The sequence below is a fragment of the Poecilia reticulata genome, chromosome 22 (genome assembly GCF_904066995.2).
Source record: "Poecilia reticulata chromosome 22, P_reticulata-male-v2, whole genome shotgun sequence".
Lineage (NCBI taxonomy): Eukaryota > Metazoa > Chordata > Actinopteri > Cyprinodontiformes > Poeciliidae > Poecilia > Poecilia reticulata.
The window spans coordinates 5,729,892-5,745,851 of NC_088851.1; the positions used below are offsets into that span (position 1 = coordinate 5,729,892).

At 41.8% G+C, this 15,960-nt stretch overlaps 1 protein-coding gene across 1 annotated transcript in view; it reads left to right on the forward strand.

Moving 5' to 3' along the window:
• The first annotated feature begins 7,131 nt into the window (after positions 1-7,131).
• The window catches only part of galnt16 (UDP-N-acetyl-alpha-D-galactosamine:polypeptide N-acetylgalactosaminyltransferase 16), a 50,694-nt gene continuing 41,865 nt past the window's right edge, over positions 7,132-15,960 (forward strand). Inside the window, exon 1 of the mRNA XM_008398867.3 lies at positions 7,132-7,537. Coding sequence (XP_008397089.1) covers positions 7,337-7,537 — 201 coding nt within the window. The 5' untranslated portion in view covers positions 7,132-7,336. The remainder of the gene's footprint in view (positions 7,538-15,960) is intronic.

Genomic DNA, 15,960 nt, shown 5'->3' on the forward strand with positions numbered 1-15,960 from the left:
TAAAAATGATCATTTCCCCCCTTCCAGCTGGGTACATGCATTGCTTGATAAGAACATGCTTACTGTTTGTCGTTGTTGACTCTTGAGCATCTTGTTTTTGTTAGCAGGGGTGATGTGAGTCCTGTGTGAGTCGAGCTCTGCCTCATTACCTTCACACTGGGCCCAGAGGCTCTGATGAATTCCTCGCAGTCAGTATCTTGCACAGCAGACTCTTACATGTACAAGACTAAACTTGCACGCATCAAAGGCTGAGGATTATCGGCTCCTGCAAGATGTAGGATAAACTTTACCCAGATCATCACTCTGGTAGTCCTGTGACGGTGAGTGTGTCTGGGATCTCTGTAGGTGCCTTTGCTTCATGATCTAACCATTGCGATGAGATTTGAGATGTCGTGGGGGTGTTCTTCCCTGAACGACCGGATCCATACGAAGCCTTGGGAAGAAAAATCTGCAGGTTTTAATTTGAAAGTGTGCCACGCTTTTAACACTTTGTAGAATCACCTTTTGCTGTTCCTCCAAGTTTTTGGAGATATGCTTCCAAGGAGTCTTAACATCCACAAAAGATTACTTTGTACACCCGTCGTCTTGACTGCACGCTTGATTTGCTTTTGTTTCATCTGCGCCTTCTTGCCCAGGAAACGCACAGAGCTCATGAAAATATTGAACAGCTTTAGATTTCTGCTACATTTTACAAACAAAATCCAGTTATTTCTTCTCTCTGCACGATCTGGCGGTTGCTGTGCAACACTTTTCAGTTCAAGACAGAGGTCAGGGGGTTACGGTCAAAGCAGAAGGCCTCCGTCTTGTGGTGTTCTCTGCTCGAGTGCATGCAGCAGAGTGCTCACACACACACACACACACACACACCTACACACAGATATCTGAAAACCGTTTAAACATCTGTGTGCAGACTGGATGCTCTTTTTGGGAGTTTCTGGGCAACAAATGGCTACTAGAGATTTGCACTTTTTGTGTTAATGTACAAGGAATACTATATATATATATATATATATATATATATATATATATATATATATATATATATATATATATATATATATATATATATAAAATTTTTTTTATTTTTTATTACATGTTCACAAGTTGCACAACTATTGTTACAGCTAGCTAACCACTGAAATATGTCTAACGAGGACCTGCGTTGATTTTGTCAGCACAGTGAGCACTGTGGTAAAAGAAGTAGAAAAATATATATATATATCACAATCTCAATGTTAGCAAAGCATATCCTCTTAGGATCACTGTGTGTCCATAGCAACCATCCGATGCTTTCTCCCAACCAGTTGGTTTTGGAAGTGAAGCGAGAAAAAAAAAAAAATCCTGTTCTATTCTACTATCACAAACGTAACCATGTGGCGTTTACTAAGCTTTACTGTCCGTTACTCTAAATCTGTGTGATCTGATCAGACGAGACCAAGATTAAGTTTTTCAAACGTTGAGGTGGGATTGGTGTGAAAATTCACCTCAATTCACTGTTAAAGGACTGGTATCATGTAAAATCAACTTTTTGAGCTTTGCACCATGCTGTAACGTTATTCCCTCATCAAAAACATACCTGGAGTGTCGCTTTGATTCTTTCATGCATGTTTGAGAAATCCTTGATTCTCTCATTCAGCTGTGGAAAACGCCTGATTGGACCTAGCTGCCAGTGCCGACGCCTCACCACGACTGCTGTGCGCTTTTCCTCCTCGCCTTGTCGGAGCGCGCTGAGACCTTCTCCTTCCTGCTTTGGGGTGTCACTGTCTTTCCCAAAGACGAGAGCGACAGCGGAGCTGCGAGAGGCACAGGCCTGTCCACACGGATGAAGACGAATGTCTGCCAGCCTCGGGGGCCAGATGTGGCCCTGACCCCCTCGCGCTCCTTCCCCCGTGCACGCACACACACGAGATGGATTCAGGATAGATCTCATCAGCTGACGGTCTCTCTGTGACAGGACCGAGAATAGATGGCTCATCATCGGCGCAGTGAGATTCACCTCCGAGCTACGGAGATAAAAGGTGCGAGTACCACTGCCTGGAGCCTTGCTAGACTCTCTTTTAAAATGATTTTGTTTTTATTTACAAAGGTTATTTACATGCCTATGATTAAATGAATAATGACGAGAACATGCTCGTGAGGAACAGAGGGCAGCGCACTGCGGACGGGTTCCCACCCCTTCAGCCTTTATTTGTCACGCTGCAGAATAAAATGTCAAAGTATTTCATTGGGATTTAATCGGAGAAGCGACCAGGAGATCCACGGCAAACTTTGGAGGAGCTGCAACACCAAATCTTGTCAGATTTCTATTTACGATCCTGAATTTTCTTCTCCCATCTACTATATATTTATGCACTACTTTTGTTTTGGTGTATGGCATACATTTACAATCAAATACATTGACATAAAAAATATATATAAAAAATTAAGAGACCACTTAAAGTGATCAGTTTCTCTGATTTTACTTTTCATAGGTAAATGTTTGGGTAAAATGAACATTATTATTTTATTCTATGAACTTCTGACATGTCTCCAAAATTCCAAACAAAAATTTAGTATCTATTTGCAGAAAATGATAAATGGTCATAATAAGGAAAAGGATGCAGTGCTTTCAGACCTCAAATAATGCAAAGGAAACAAGTTCATTCATATAGAAACATTAATAAAGTTTTAACTCAGGAAGAGTTCAGAAATCAATATTTGTGGAACAACCATGAGGTTTTCAATGGGGTTCAGTGCAGTGGGCTCTTTATTTTTTCCAGAGCTCTATGCACTTCATTTTTATGTCTTAATTGAAGATGAATAGTTTACCTTTCTATGCCCTTATGGAAGTCCACGGGAGTGGCCAACATTTTTTAGGAGTGGGCCGCGGCCCCCCCTGGCCCTCCTCTTGGGGTCGCCACTGATTTGTGATTGTAAAGACATAAAACATGGCTTGTTGAAATATATCATCACCTACGAAAACAGAGGAAAATAAAAGCACATTAAGTCATTTTGAACAGGACACAGCTGGGGATAGTCATTGTATTTGATTCATTTTTGTTTTTTACAGTCAATGATTTCATTTTACTCCATGTTTCCTTCCCCCTGCTGCCTCTGGATCATGTTTCTTCTTCCTTGCGCCCATGACGATGAAAACTTGGCCTTCCTGACCCGTGATGCTGTGGCGGTGGGCCAAGCTGTGGGGAAGCTTCTCTCACAGTGTTTTTGCTCTTAGCTGGGTTTGGATGAGCTCACATTGTTAGCATGTTTCTTGTTGCAGAGGGGGGAAGGAGGTGGAGGGGTGGGGAGGGGTAGCAGGGTGAGAAACTGCAGCTTTCTCGGTTCTGCCATGCCCCCGGGGCGTTATTATTACGCCTCTTCTGTTGTCTCTACAGGTGAGCAGGTTCATTTTTAAAGGTGGGGAGACTTCTTTTTTTTTTTTTAAAGCCAGACTATTTCAGAGGTTGTAGTCCAAAATAAACTAACGGTTTAATGGTTTTCTCCTTTTTGTTATTTTAGTCACAGTGTTTAATTTTCTTAGAGAGCTGGAAGCTTTTAATTAAAATGCATAATTTAAAACGCACAAGCGGAACAATGAGGAGCAACACATCCACGGAAGGAAAGGCGAAGATTATATTTAGATTCTGGGCTGATGGATTAACGGCTCGTAAACCAGGATGACGGTTTTTGCCTTGCTTTTGTCCCCAGATAAGTTGGTGTTTATTTCCGAAAAAAAAAAAAGAGACATAATTTAAATAAAATTCAGTGGATCTGCCTGTAAGTTAAAGGAAAGGTGTAGTTAAAATCTTCTTCTCTTAGCACCGTTTCTCTGGTTTCCCAGCCCGGCTCCTTGAGGCTCACTGGCCTGCATGCTTCAGATGTTTCCCTGCTTTAGCACACCTGACTCCAGTTGATGGCTGATTAACAGGCTTTGCTGAAGTGCAATCATGTGAATGAGGCGTGTTAAAGCAGGGAAACATCTGAAACATGTTGAGCACCGGGGGTGACGAACAGATGCTCTCTGATGCTCTACATTTAGGTCCGAAGGCTGAGAGGTTCGCCTGTGTTGCTTTAGTGATATGTTCAGATCGTTATCCTGTTGAAAACCTCATCAGAGCTCACTTTAAATGTCATTCTGTTACGAGTTAACGATGCCATGCTCTCTAGCTACTCTCTGTCTCTTTAAGAGGCTCCTCTTTCTGAAAGCCTGCCCTCAGGAAGTCACCACAACGTTTCCACCAGCGTTGCACTGAGAAGTAGCTCCTATAATGAGCTCAGGTAGATGCGCCGTTCCACCAGGTGTTTGCCGATAGCTGCCGGCTAGTCTGAAGGAGCTGTGAGACAGAAGCTGTGGAAACTACAGATCAGAGGAGGAGCTGCGTCTCAAAGGCGGAGCTATGTCCAACCAGGCATTTTCCACAGATGAACGGTTGCCACGGGAGATTAAAGGATTTCTCAAACGTGCATGAAAGAATCAAAGCGACACTCCAGGTATGTTTTTGATGAGGGAATAACGTTACAACACAATGTAAACCTCAAAAAGTTGATTTTACATGATACCAGTCCTTTAACAGTGCATGAGGTGAATTTTCACACCAATCCCACCTCGACGTTTAGGAGTTGAAAAACTTAATCTTGGTCTCGTCTGATCAGATCACACAGATTTACAGCTATAAATATAGTAAACTCCACATGTTTACGTTTGTGATGGTAGAATATAACAGGATTTTTTGTTTTTTCTCGCTTCACTTCCAAAGCCAACTGGTTGGGAGTATACAGTAGAAAGCATCTGATGGTTGCCATGGACACACAGTGATCCTAAGAGGATATGCTTTGCTGACATTGAGATTCTGAGATTTTTTTTATTTTTTTACCTCCTTTACCACAGTGCTCACTGTGCTGACAAAATGAAAGCAAGTCCTCTTGTTAGACATATTTCAGTTGTTAGCTAGCTGTAATAATAGTTGTGCAACTTGTGAGTTTTCACTAAATAAACGTACTTCAACTAAAAGTTGGACTCTCAGTATGAGACTACGGTAACAAATACAGTTAATGTGCATTTAGTTTGAGCCTTTAAGGCATTTTTACTGATTACATCGGTAAAGATGTCCAGTTAGCTTTCAGTGGCCTTGACAAAAAAAAAACAACACTTTTTCCCTTTAAATGTGTCGCATTAATTAAAGTGAATATGATGGACGTTATTTTATTTATGTTTTTTACCATTTTACGAGATTTTACAAAATAAATGTAAGTACATTTACTTTATATATATATATATATATATATATATATATATATATATATATATATATATATATATATATATATATATATATATATATATATATATAAATTCCCTTCTCACCCTCCGCGGGTGGTCTGTTTCATCCTCTGAGCTCGGGTCCTCTACCAGAGGCCTGGGAGCTTGAGGGTTCCTCCAGTATCTTGGCTGTGCCTAGAACTGCACATTTCTGGACTGAGATGTCTGATGTTGTTCCTGGGATCTGTTTGAGCCACTGCTCCAGTTTGGGGGTGACTGCCCCGAGGGCCCCAATGACCACAGGCACCACTGTGGTCTTCACCTTCCAGGTCTTTTCCAGTTCCTCCCTGAGGCCCTGGTATTTCTCCAGTTTCTCCTGCTCCTTTTTTATGATGTTGTAGTCACTTGGTATTGCTACATCCACCACAACGGCTTTCCTCTGTTCTTTATCCACCACCACAATGTCCGGTTGGTTCGCCATTACCATCTTGTCTGTCTGGATCTGGAAGTCCCACAGGATCTTAGCTCGGTCATTCTCCACCACTTTTGGGGGTGTTCCCCACTTTGATCTCGGGGCTTCCAGTCCATATTCTGCACAGATGTTCCTGTACACTATGCCCGCCACTTGGTTATGTCGTTCCATGTACGCTTTCCCTGCCAGCATCTTGCACCCTGCTGTTATGTGCTGGACTGTCTCAGGGGCCTCCTTGCACAACCTACACCTTGGGTCTTGTCTGGTGTGGTAGATCTGAGCCTCTATTGCTCTGGTGTTTAGGGCCTGTTCCTGGGCGGCCAGGATGAGAGCCTCTTGGATAAACAGCTATGCCTTACCAATATATATATATATATATATATATATATATATATATATATATATATATATATATATATATATATATATATATATATATATATATATGTGTGTGTGTGTAAGTCATTAGAATTTAATGTGAAAAACCAACACAAAGTGGCATACAATTCAAATTAAACATGATTCAAAGCATTTGGTGCAATTAAAAACACTGAAAAGTGTGGTGCGATAAAATATTCAGCCCCATCTTTCTCTGAGCTCAACCAATTGCCTTCAGAAGTTGCTTGATGACTGCTAATGGATGGAGTCCACCAGTGTGTGAGCAGCACAACTGTAAACCTAAAAGACAAGTCTGTCCATCTAAACTCAGACATTTTGGGATTAATCTCAGAAATTTTCAAGGAATTTTTTTATCATTATTATTAGTATTTTCTGTTTTTTTTCTACTTTTGAAACTCAGACATTTTTACATTTATGTTTTTTTCTTACAAAATCTCAGAATCTCTCAGATTTTTATTTTATTTTTTATTTTTTTGGTGGAAATTGACTCCAGTAATGATTGGTCTGTTCTCATCTGTGCATTGACTCTCTATTTGTGTTTTGGCTCCACAATGTAACCAAAACGGTTAACACGATTTATCGCTCCTGGCGCGTGATTGATAGGAAACGGTTCAATTTATGATTAATCTCGGGAATTTTCTAGAAAAAAAACTTGGAATTTAAAAAAAAATATCATTAGGCGAAAATTTACCAACATTTTCTGAGTTTTTCAGAACATTTTGAGATTAATCTAAAATTTTCAGTTTTTGGGCGGTAATGTACTCCCCCCACCCCATCCTCCCCCCCACACACACACACACACCTTTTTTTTCTCCATCTACAATGGCCCTAATGCTCCGTCGTGAATCGGAGACCAAGCAGGCGGTTTCGCTTGTACGATTTTTCCCCCGATAAAGAAGAGAAGAGGAGCAGACATTCTCCCCTTTATTGTTGCAGCCCGTGGCAGTGCGCGCGCGACAGTGTTGCGTGTTTACAGGAGGGGTGTGTGTGCGCGTGAGGGGGTAGGGTGGGGAGACGGCTCGGCGCTAGGACCGTGCGCTCCAGTCAGCGCGCAAATCCCAGCAGAGAGGCAGCGTCTCCGGCAGACAGGAGCGACAGAGGCAGAGGCTGCGCGTCTCCTCTGCAGGTTCAACCCATCACCGGCGGAGGCGGCGGGCTGCACCTTCTGCCAGGCGGACCTGAACCAGCCGCGGGCTCGCCTCCGGTGCCCTCCTTATGGGCTCACCATGCGCAGGATACGGGCCAACGCCATCGCCATACTGACCGTCGCCTGGATCCTCGGCACGTTTTATTACCTGTGGCAGGACAGCAAGCCCGCGTCGACGCCGTCGTCGTCCGCGTCGCAGGCTCGCGGCAGGGGCCACGGGCAGAAGCTGGTCCCCGGTCGGCTGGAGATCCACCGGGACGACAGGACCATCCCGCTGATTGTGAGTGAACGCGGCTCAGAGACAGGAGGGGAGGAGGGGTGCGTGTAATAAGACGATAAGGAACGGCGCTGTGGCTGGAGGCGACGGGCTGCAGGGGAGTGTGTGCTGCATGTTGATGTGCATGTGTGTGTGTGTGTGTGAAACTTGGACTGATGGTGCGGCTCTCAGCAGGAATAATGCTCAGCTCGGCTGGCGTGTATGTGGAGCAGGAACGGCGTCCTCCTCCTGTGCAGACATGTCTTTGTTCCAGAGGCTGCCCGGCGCTTTCTGCGGTTTCTCTCCCGCTTGTTCGCCAGCCGCGGAGCGCTGCGGAGGAGCCCCGGGGACCCGCTGCCCCAAGAACCTCGCTCCTAAGCCCAATGCGTCACGAGCAAATGGCTTCTAAACAAATCGCCCTGGGAACTTTCCCCAGACACCTCCAGAAAGTTTTATGCGGAGCGCACAGATGGGGCCCACTAATGATCATGGTGGGACACTAAACACCCCCCAGAAACCAAGAACAGGATGTCTGGAGGTTATTGTATAAAATCGGAGTCATTATTAGGGCTGGAACTAACGAATATTTTATTAATCGATCATTTCGACGATTAATCGAATTGAAAAATCGCCCCATTTTGCATTTTCTTTCAACCACTTAAGCTTATTTTATGCAATATTAGAAATACATCAAACTAACAAATAACTCAGTTCATTTGTTTATATAAGAAAATTAGACTAATGAAGAAATTATTCAGTTCCTATTTTAAAATATAAAAATACAATTTATTTAATTAAACAGCAAAAGGTGCTTCATATGATCAATTTTTTATTTTATTTTACTTTACTTTACAGAATTTGAACCAATCAAAGCTAAACCAAAGCTACTTGAGGAGTTCTGGGCGTAGAACATATTTACAGACAAATACTTTTTTTTGCTTCTGATGCAAAATTCATGTATTTTTATTTTTGTACAGTTTTGCCTTTATTACTGCTTTTTGAGTCTATATTACCCAGTTAACGACTAATCGGCAATTCTTTAAATAATCGATTAATCACGATTCATCGTTTCAGTCCTACACTGTTGGCATGAGAAATTATTTGAAGGCGGGGTCAAAGGTGAGAAGAAGGTGTTCAAACAGGTCCTCTAGAAATAAATGCAACAGACTTCAGGTCATTAGCTGGTTGACGAAGACCCAACTAGCTAACGATAGTTTGTCATAAACAGTGAGGTTAGAGCCTCTCTGTGTTGAAATGCTGGTGTCCAGGTGGCTCAGCAGCCTCCTGTTTGCAGCCACAGACTCTCCCTGGACTCTGAGGTTCTGTCAGCTCACATTAGACTGTGTGGTCTAGCAGGCACTCTGTTGCATTCGGCGTAAAGAGATACAAGCATGCATTTAGAGCTGCAACAAGAAACTCAGAGTAATCTTGTAATAAAATATCCGCCTGTTTATCTCGCCCATCATTCAGATTTATAAATACAAACATGGTTTAGGTACACACAGAGTTCCTCCGTGTCCCCTTCCCCGTCTGCTCAGGTTTGCTTTTTTGCCTCAGTTTGAATACGTGAGCCAAGGTTGCCGTGGCGAGTCGGAGGATGCACAAAGCAATTCCCCTCGTCCCTCCAGCGGATTTTCCGGGGCTCGTGCCGTACTCTGGCAGTCAGGTATCAGTTCTTATCAGATCGTTCTTTGACCTGAAAGTGAAGCTCCCTCTTTTGTAATTGCTGTTTTTCCTGTGAGTGGGGTCGTTGGCCTGTCACCAGACTGAGACGTCGCTGCTGTTTGTTTTGGTAATCTGACCTGATGCCTGCCTGCTGCCAGCTCTGGCCTGCTCTCTGGGGCAGAGCGGAGGCCTGCTGGGTGGCTCTGTCATAATTGATTCCTGGTTTTGTTTGTGGATTTTTAAATTGACGCTTCCGTCTTCCTCTCTCTGCACGTTGGTGGTCCCGGTAGCGCCTTTCAAAAGTGGAAAACATTTTTCATGTTTTCTTATGTATCGCATTCTATAGGACAAAAGTAGGGCAGCAACGTGTCATGATAAGTGTTTCGTATCAGTCGATACCGATCATTATCGATTCGTTTTTTGTTTGAAATATCTGAAATTCTGTCAAACTGGTGACCTTTACTTTCCTTTTACCCACAGTTTTCACTCTGCGCTGTTTTTAAAAAAATATATTTTTAAGCCGTCATGAGGCATGATGGTGAAACATGAAATTGCTGCTGCACAAGTTACTCTTCATGTTGTTGCCAGGTAACCAAAGAATAAACGAGTTACTTGATGCCACCCAAAGCATTTCCTCTGCCTATATCTCCCAGAATGCTGTGCGGTTTTGGGTTGAAGTTCAGTGAAATTATCGAACATCCATCCATCCATCCATCCATCCATCCATCCATCCATCCATCCATCCATCCATCCATCCATCCATCCATTGCATTTTCTATTAATATTGATGTCTATCGCAGTATATATATATATTACTGATTAATTACCCATCCCTACCTGCAACTAACAATTTTTTACAGTAATCAACTATTCGATCGATTATCCTGACAATTGATCGGATAAAAATGGGCACATTCTGCAGATTTTTCATTTAATCACTTAAGTCTTTTTTTTAAACACAGTATCAGGAACATGTAGAAGAAGTGATTTGGTAACATGAGATAATTTTAGCCAATAAGCAGAACTCTAAACACACACGCTGTCCCCCACGGTGAGACGGGGCGGTGGCAGCGTCAGGCTGTGGGACGGCTCTCTGATCAAGATGGTTGGAGCAAAATATGGCGAAACCCGTAAAAAGAACCCTAAAAATAATGTCAGAACTGCCATGTTCTGGGTTTAATTAATGCATATTTGTGTGTTGGAATGGCCCAGAACTAAAGTCAACTCAGAGATCAACGCAAGACTTGAAAATTGATGTTCACTGATGGTCGACATTCGATCTGATTGAGCCATTTTGCAAAAAACAACAGGCAAAATAACGTCTTTTTTTTTTTTTTTTACGCTCAAAGCAGGTAAAAACATCCTGAAACAAAAAACACCTGATACTGTCAAAAGAAATAAAAACTTACTCCAGTTTTGTATGAGGGCAACTTTGCCCTCACATAAACTCTTCAGGTTTCATAAGCATCACAATAATGAAACATGTAGTTAATCCCGGCTCAGACTTCGTTAACAACACATTTAACCCAGTTCTGTCGTTAAATTTTTACACAGTCACATGCCAACTGGAAAAATAACACAACTTTTTGCTTAACGTATCAGTGTAACTACTGTATATAACCCAGCGGCCTCAGGAATGCGTGTGGAATATTAGATTGAAACCTGAGGAACCTGAGCCTTACTGAGACACATGAGGCATTTGGCAGCGGCGACATCGTCTGAGGCCCGAGGGCCGAAGGCGAGCCGAGGTCGGACGCTTGCGACGTGCCCGGCGTTAACAACCAGGCGACAGATGTGCAGGTCAGCAAGGCCGATTATTACGGGGAATGCTGCAAAATTTAATCAGAGGAAGTTCACATGCAACGTGTTACTGTAAACTGAAGCACGGCGTTGGGGAAATTACGAGGAAAGTGGGGGAGGAAAGCGGAACCAGCTTTCACAAAATGATATCATTACCTGTAACGAACGCAGCTAATGAACATGCTGAAGAGAGTGAGAGAGGGGAAGAAAGGACAAGTAGAGCTGCATTGCACTGCAGTGGACATTAATCCTCTGCACATTTTTCACATCGCAAAAAAGAAAAAGGCAAAATTTTGTGTGTTTTACTGGGATTTGATGTAATACGACCTCAAATCCCAGTAACCTCACATCAACATTTAGCTACTTTTATAAACTGTGGAGCAGTTATTACTTTAGACCAACATGTAGTTTTATACGTCTAATATCAGAGCGAGACCTGGAGAAACTCCTGTTAGTTTACAAATCTAGAGCAAACTTGGAAAAAGTACCGTCTACTTTATAGAATCAAACATGGAAAACCAACATTTAGAAATCTACAACTCGAGCCAGAACGACTGAAACCAACGTTTAGATTTATACCTCTCTGATCTTACCAAGCATGGGGAACCAACATCTGCTAATCCAGAGAAACCACTACTAGTTTACATGGACTTATTCCTATTAAACATGAGGAACCAATATGTAGTTTTACTTTTTTGTTTTCTTTTGGGTTTGTTGCTTTGTTTGTATTTCCTTTAACTCATTGTAACTCACTTTGAACTCTCTTGTTATTGAAAATGTGATATATAAATAAAATTACCGTACCTTACCTAATAGACCAGCACAATGTACATAATTGTAATGACGTGGTTTTCTGATCTTATTAAGGAGAACTAAAAAAAAACTAACTAATTGACTTTTCTGGGTTTTTTGAAGGATTTATACAGAATCAGTCTGTATGCGTTTCAGCTGCACTCTAAAAATGGTGCAATCATTGAGTTTTAAAAAACCTGGCCTGCTGATTCCGACTTTGGCCAATATCGATTTGTTTTTCTGAAAAGTCGCTAAACACAGCAACAAATTAGCTACGTTGGCAACGGTGGGGTGACGACTGGTCACATGTGGAGACGTGACCTGGACAGCGGCTGATTTTCAGACCTTTGTGGAGTTGCAGTAAGATTTGTGGATAATACCAGGTTAACGTGTAAGTGTTGGCCGAATGAATCAAATGTAAGGAATTGTGCACCTCAAGTTGAAAACAATATAATTTGCGGCATTTTGAACACAGAGCAGACTGGGCTAACAGCAGAGCCTCGGTCCAATCATGAAGGATTTCTTGGAATTTTCATAGTTTAATTCTGCCATTAGAAAACTCCATGCATCCGTTGTCTGTAGCCGCTCATCCTTGTAGCGTGATTCAGGAACCGGTTCCCATCTCCAGTGGTCATCGGGCGAAAAGCCGTTCATTCCCTGGACTGATCAATAAGTCAAATCAATCAAAGGGCAACCATTTATTAACAGAAAGCCTAAACTAGGGGTGGGCATTTATCATATAGTTTAACATTTATCTTATGACAATTTCAATTTATTGTTGTCACGATAAACTCCAGTTAACAGCGATTCTAAAACTCAGGATCTGTCCGTGTTGACGTTATTGTTATTTTTGTTCGTTTCTCAGTTTGTTCCAAGAAAGCATCAATAAATGTGAAAATATGATTAAGTGCAGCTACAGTTTACATTTTGAAAATACAAATCTCACTTTATTTTACGTGACTGGTGACCTGCAGAAGCCCATCGTCACATTTGGGAATGTTTTTCAAGAGCAGTATTTGTGTTTGTGGGGCTGAAATCACAGTCATACAGTTAGCTAAAGAAAAGTAAATAGTTTTTTATCATCGCTCTCGTTGTTATTGCAATAATCCCACAAAACACTGTGATAAAACTCGGATGTAAATTTTCTGACTATAGCAGAAAATTAGCATTAAGTTGGCTGTAAGGGAACAATGTAATGTCAATTCAGTTTTATAAGTAACCTGAGACAGAATTATCTCCTAATTGTTTTCACAAACGTTAGTAGAATACAACTTGAAACTAATTAAAAGATAAAGAATACAGTCTGAATATTTTCAGTGTCCTCCCGTCTGGCATAGATATGAAAAATGAAAACTAAACCCACCGTAACGAGATAATCTGATGGACTATCTGGAATCCTCCGAGTGTCTGAACTCGGCCTGTAGGAGAAATCTGCTCATCTTCCAGACAAAGCTCATCCTTAATTCACGACACTGAGCCTCAAAACTGCTACCGTTTCTTTTTTCTTTTTTTTTCTGTCATCTGCTTTCAGTTTTAGAACTGTTTTTTTTAAGGCAGATAAAGAAAGAGAGAAAATGTTTGAATAATACATGCTTCATATCACTAGCTTCTGTGATTAGCTTTGGTAGTGAAACATGTTTGTTCAGGTTCTGGTTTAAAGAGCATCTATGAACAGATTAACAGGTGATCGTTTTTACAATTTCTCTTTCTATCTGAACAGCTGAAAAAAACGGATATTTAAAAAAATATATATATACTTTTGCCTTTCCAGTTCTTGAAAGGAACAAACATCAGGTCATACATTGTTGGACATTTTGTAGGGGCAGTATTATGTAAAATCAACGTATTTTTAGCTTTACATCATGTATTTATGTTATTTCCTAATCAGAAACATTGTTTTGATTCTTTCATGTATATTTGGGAAATCCTTTAATCTCCCATGGCAACCATTCAGCTTTGTAAAACACTTGGTGCACACTTGTGCACTCACAGCTGCAGTTTTCAAGCCGAGCTTTCGTGTTACAAAACGCTCCTCTCCTTCAACTCCCCCTCACTCGGCTCCTTCAGACTAGCCAGCAGCAATTAGCAAACACCTGATGGAGCTGAGCATCTGCTGAGCTCATTATAGGAGCTACTTCTCAGTGGAGCGCTTCAATGAACCTTTGTGAACGTTTGATGGAGGAATGTTGGGGTGATGATGTGGTGAAGGGGGAGTTTCTTTTTGAAACTCTGCCTTCTTAAAGAGACAGAGGCCCAATTTAAAGTCATTGATCGCAAAATCATGTTTCCTTTAAGCCACGTTTGATATATGCAGCAATTTTATAACAACTGAAGGTGACATAATTATTTGATTGTGCTATAAAATGATACTAAGTGGCTGGAAACCACATAATACTGTCTGTCAATGTTTTCTGCTTACCTTGTGTCCATGCGATGTTCCTTATCCACCATGTGCTAATTGCCATTCAGAATGTTCTGCAACAACCATGTGACAATTCAAGGTTGGTGCAGGTTGGTGTCGGTACAGATTTTTTACAGACTCAGCTCGTACCCCCCTTTGCGATGTTTCCAACCGGCCGTGCTTCATTTTTTACCCTCTTTGGGGACATTTTGTACTCGCCGTGCATCGGTTTGTTCCGTACTGCCATTGTGTCCTTGGACAAATTCCTCTTCTTCCACAACATTCATCAATTCTTGCCTGCTTTGGGAATCCTTTTTGCCAAAGACGTATCCTTTCGTACCCACCTCAGGCCATTTCTTACCGTCACCGCCTCAGTTCGCTCCTGGCTTGGTCGGGTATTTCCAGCCGTGGTTCGCTTTGTTACCTGCCTTGGGGAAGCTTTGTATCGGCCGTGCGCCGATTCTCTCCCACTTCGGAGACGTTTTAAACGGACCATGCATCAATTCGTACCAACTATGTGCCGATTTGCACCTGTTTAGACAACATTTTATGCCAAGCAGGCGTCTGTTTCGTCCTTGTGGTGATGTTTCATTGACCATGCATCAATCTACACCTGCATTTGGATGGCTTTTTTACGACCAGGTCAAAATTTGAACTCAACATGAACGCTGGTGCCTACTTTAGGGAAGTTTAGTGTTTATTCTCACCCAACTTGGAGGTTGCTGTACCTTCCACGTGTGTCAATCTCTTTCTGCTTTGAGGGTGTTTTCATGATCAGAACACAAATAAACAGATTCAAAACCTTCAAAAATAATATAAAGTTACACTTAGTCATATGTGAGATTAGAGCATTTTCATTATTAATACAGAAATCTAACTGCAAAAAAAACCCCTCTTTATATGCAATGATTTAAATATATAGATTGATTAAATGTTTTGTTGATTGTATGAAGATAAAAATGGAAAACAGAACATTCCTAAACCACGGCAAATTTCTGATCAACAACAGCGAACAAATTATGCTCAGAGGTTGCGTCGCTTTGTTTTGGAACGTCAACGAGGAACGGGGTTGTGTGGATTGAATATGAATATTGAGAAACGAGGCTTATTTCTGTGAATTATACAGAGTAACGTTTTGGGATTAATTTAAAATTTGCTAAAAGTGTATAGCTACTTTGTGTTTTGTTTTAACATCACTAAGCCTCTGTTTCACGGCAACACAAAGTCTCGATGCACCTAATATGAACAATTACTGTATCAATATAAATGATGGGTTGCACAGTGGCGCCGTTGGTAGAGCTGTTGCCTTGCAGCAAGAAGGTTCTGGGTTCGATTCCCGGCCCCGGTCTTTCTACATGGAGTTTGCATGTTCTCCCTGTGCATGGTGGATTTTCTCCGGGTACTCCGGTTTCCTCCCACAGTCAAAAAACATGACTGTCAGGTTAATTGGTCTGTCTAAATTGTCCCTGTGTGTGTGTGTGTGTGTGTGTGTGTGTGTGTGTGTGCGGTTGTCTGTCTCTGTGTTGCCCTGTGACAGACTGGCAACCTGTCCAGGGTGAACCCTGCCTCTCGCCCGGAACGTTAGCTGGAGATGGGCACCAGCAACCCTCCCGACCTCACCAAGGGAAAAGGGTGTTAGAAAATGGATGGATGGATATAAATGATGAATAAATCAACACAAAGGCTGGAGAACTTTTTTTCTATCATGTTATAGTCATTAAAGATGGCTTTAATTTGCCAAAAAAAAAAAAAGTGCAGTTAACCACAAATTCTGACCTGTGCATTTTTT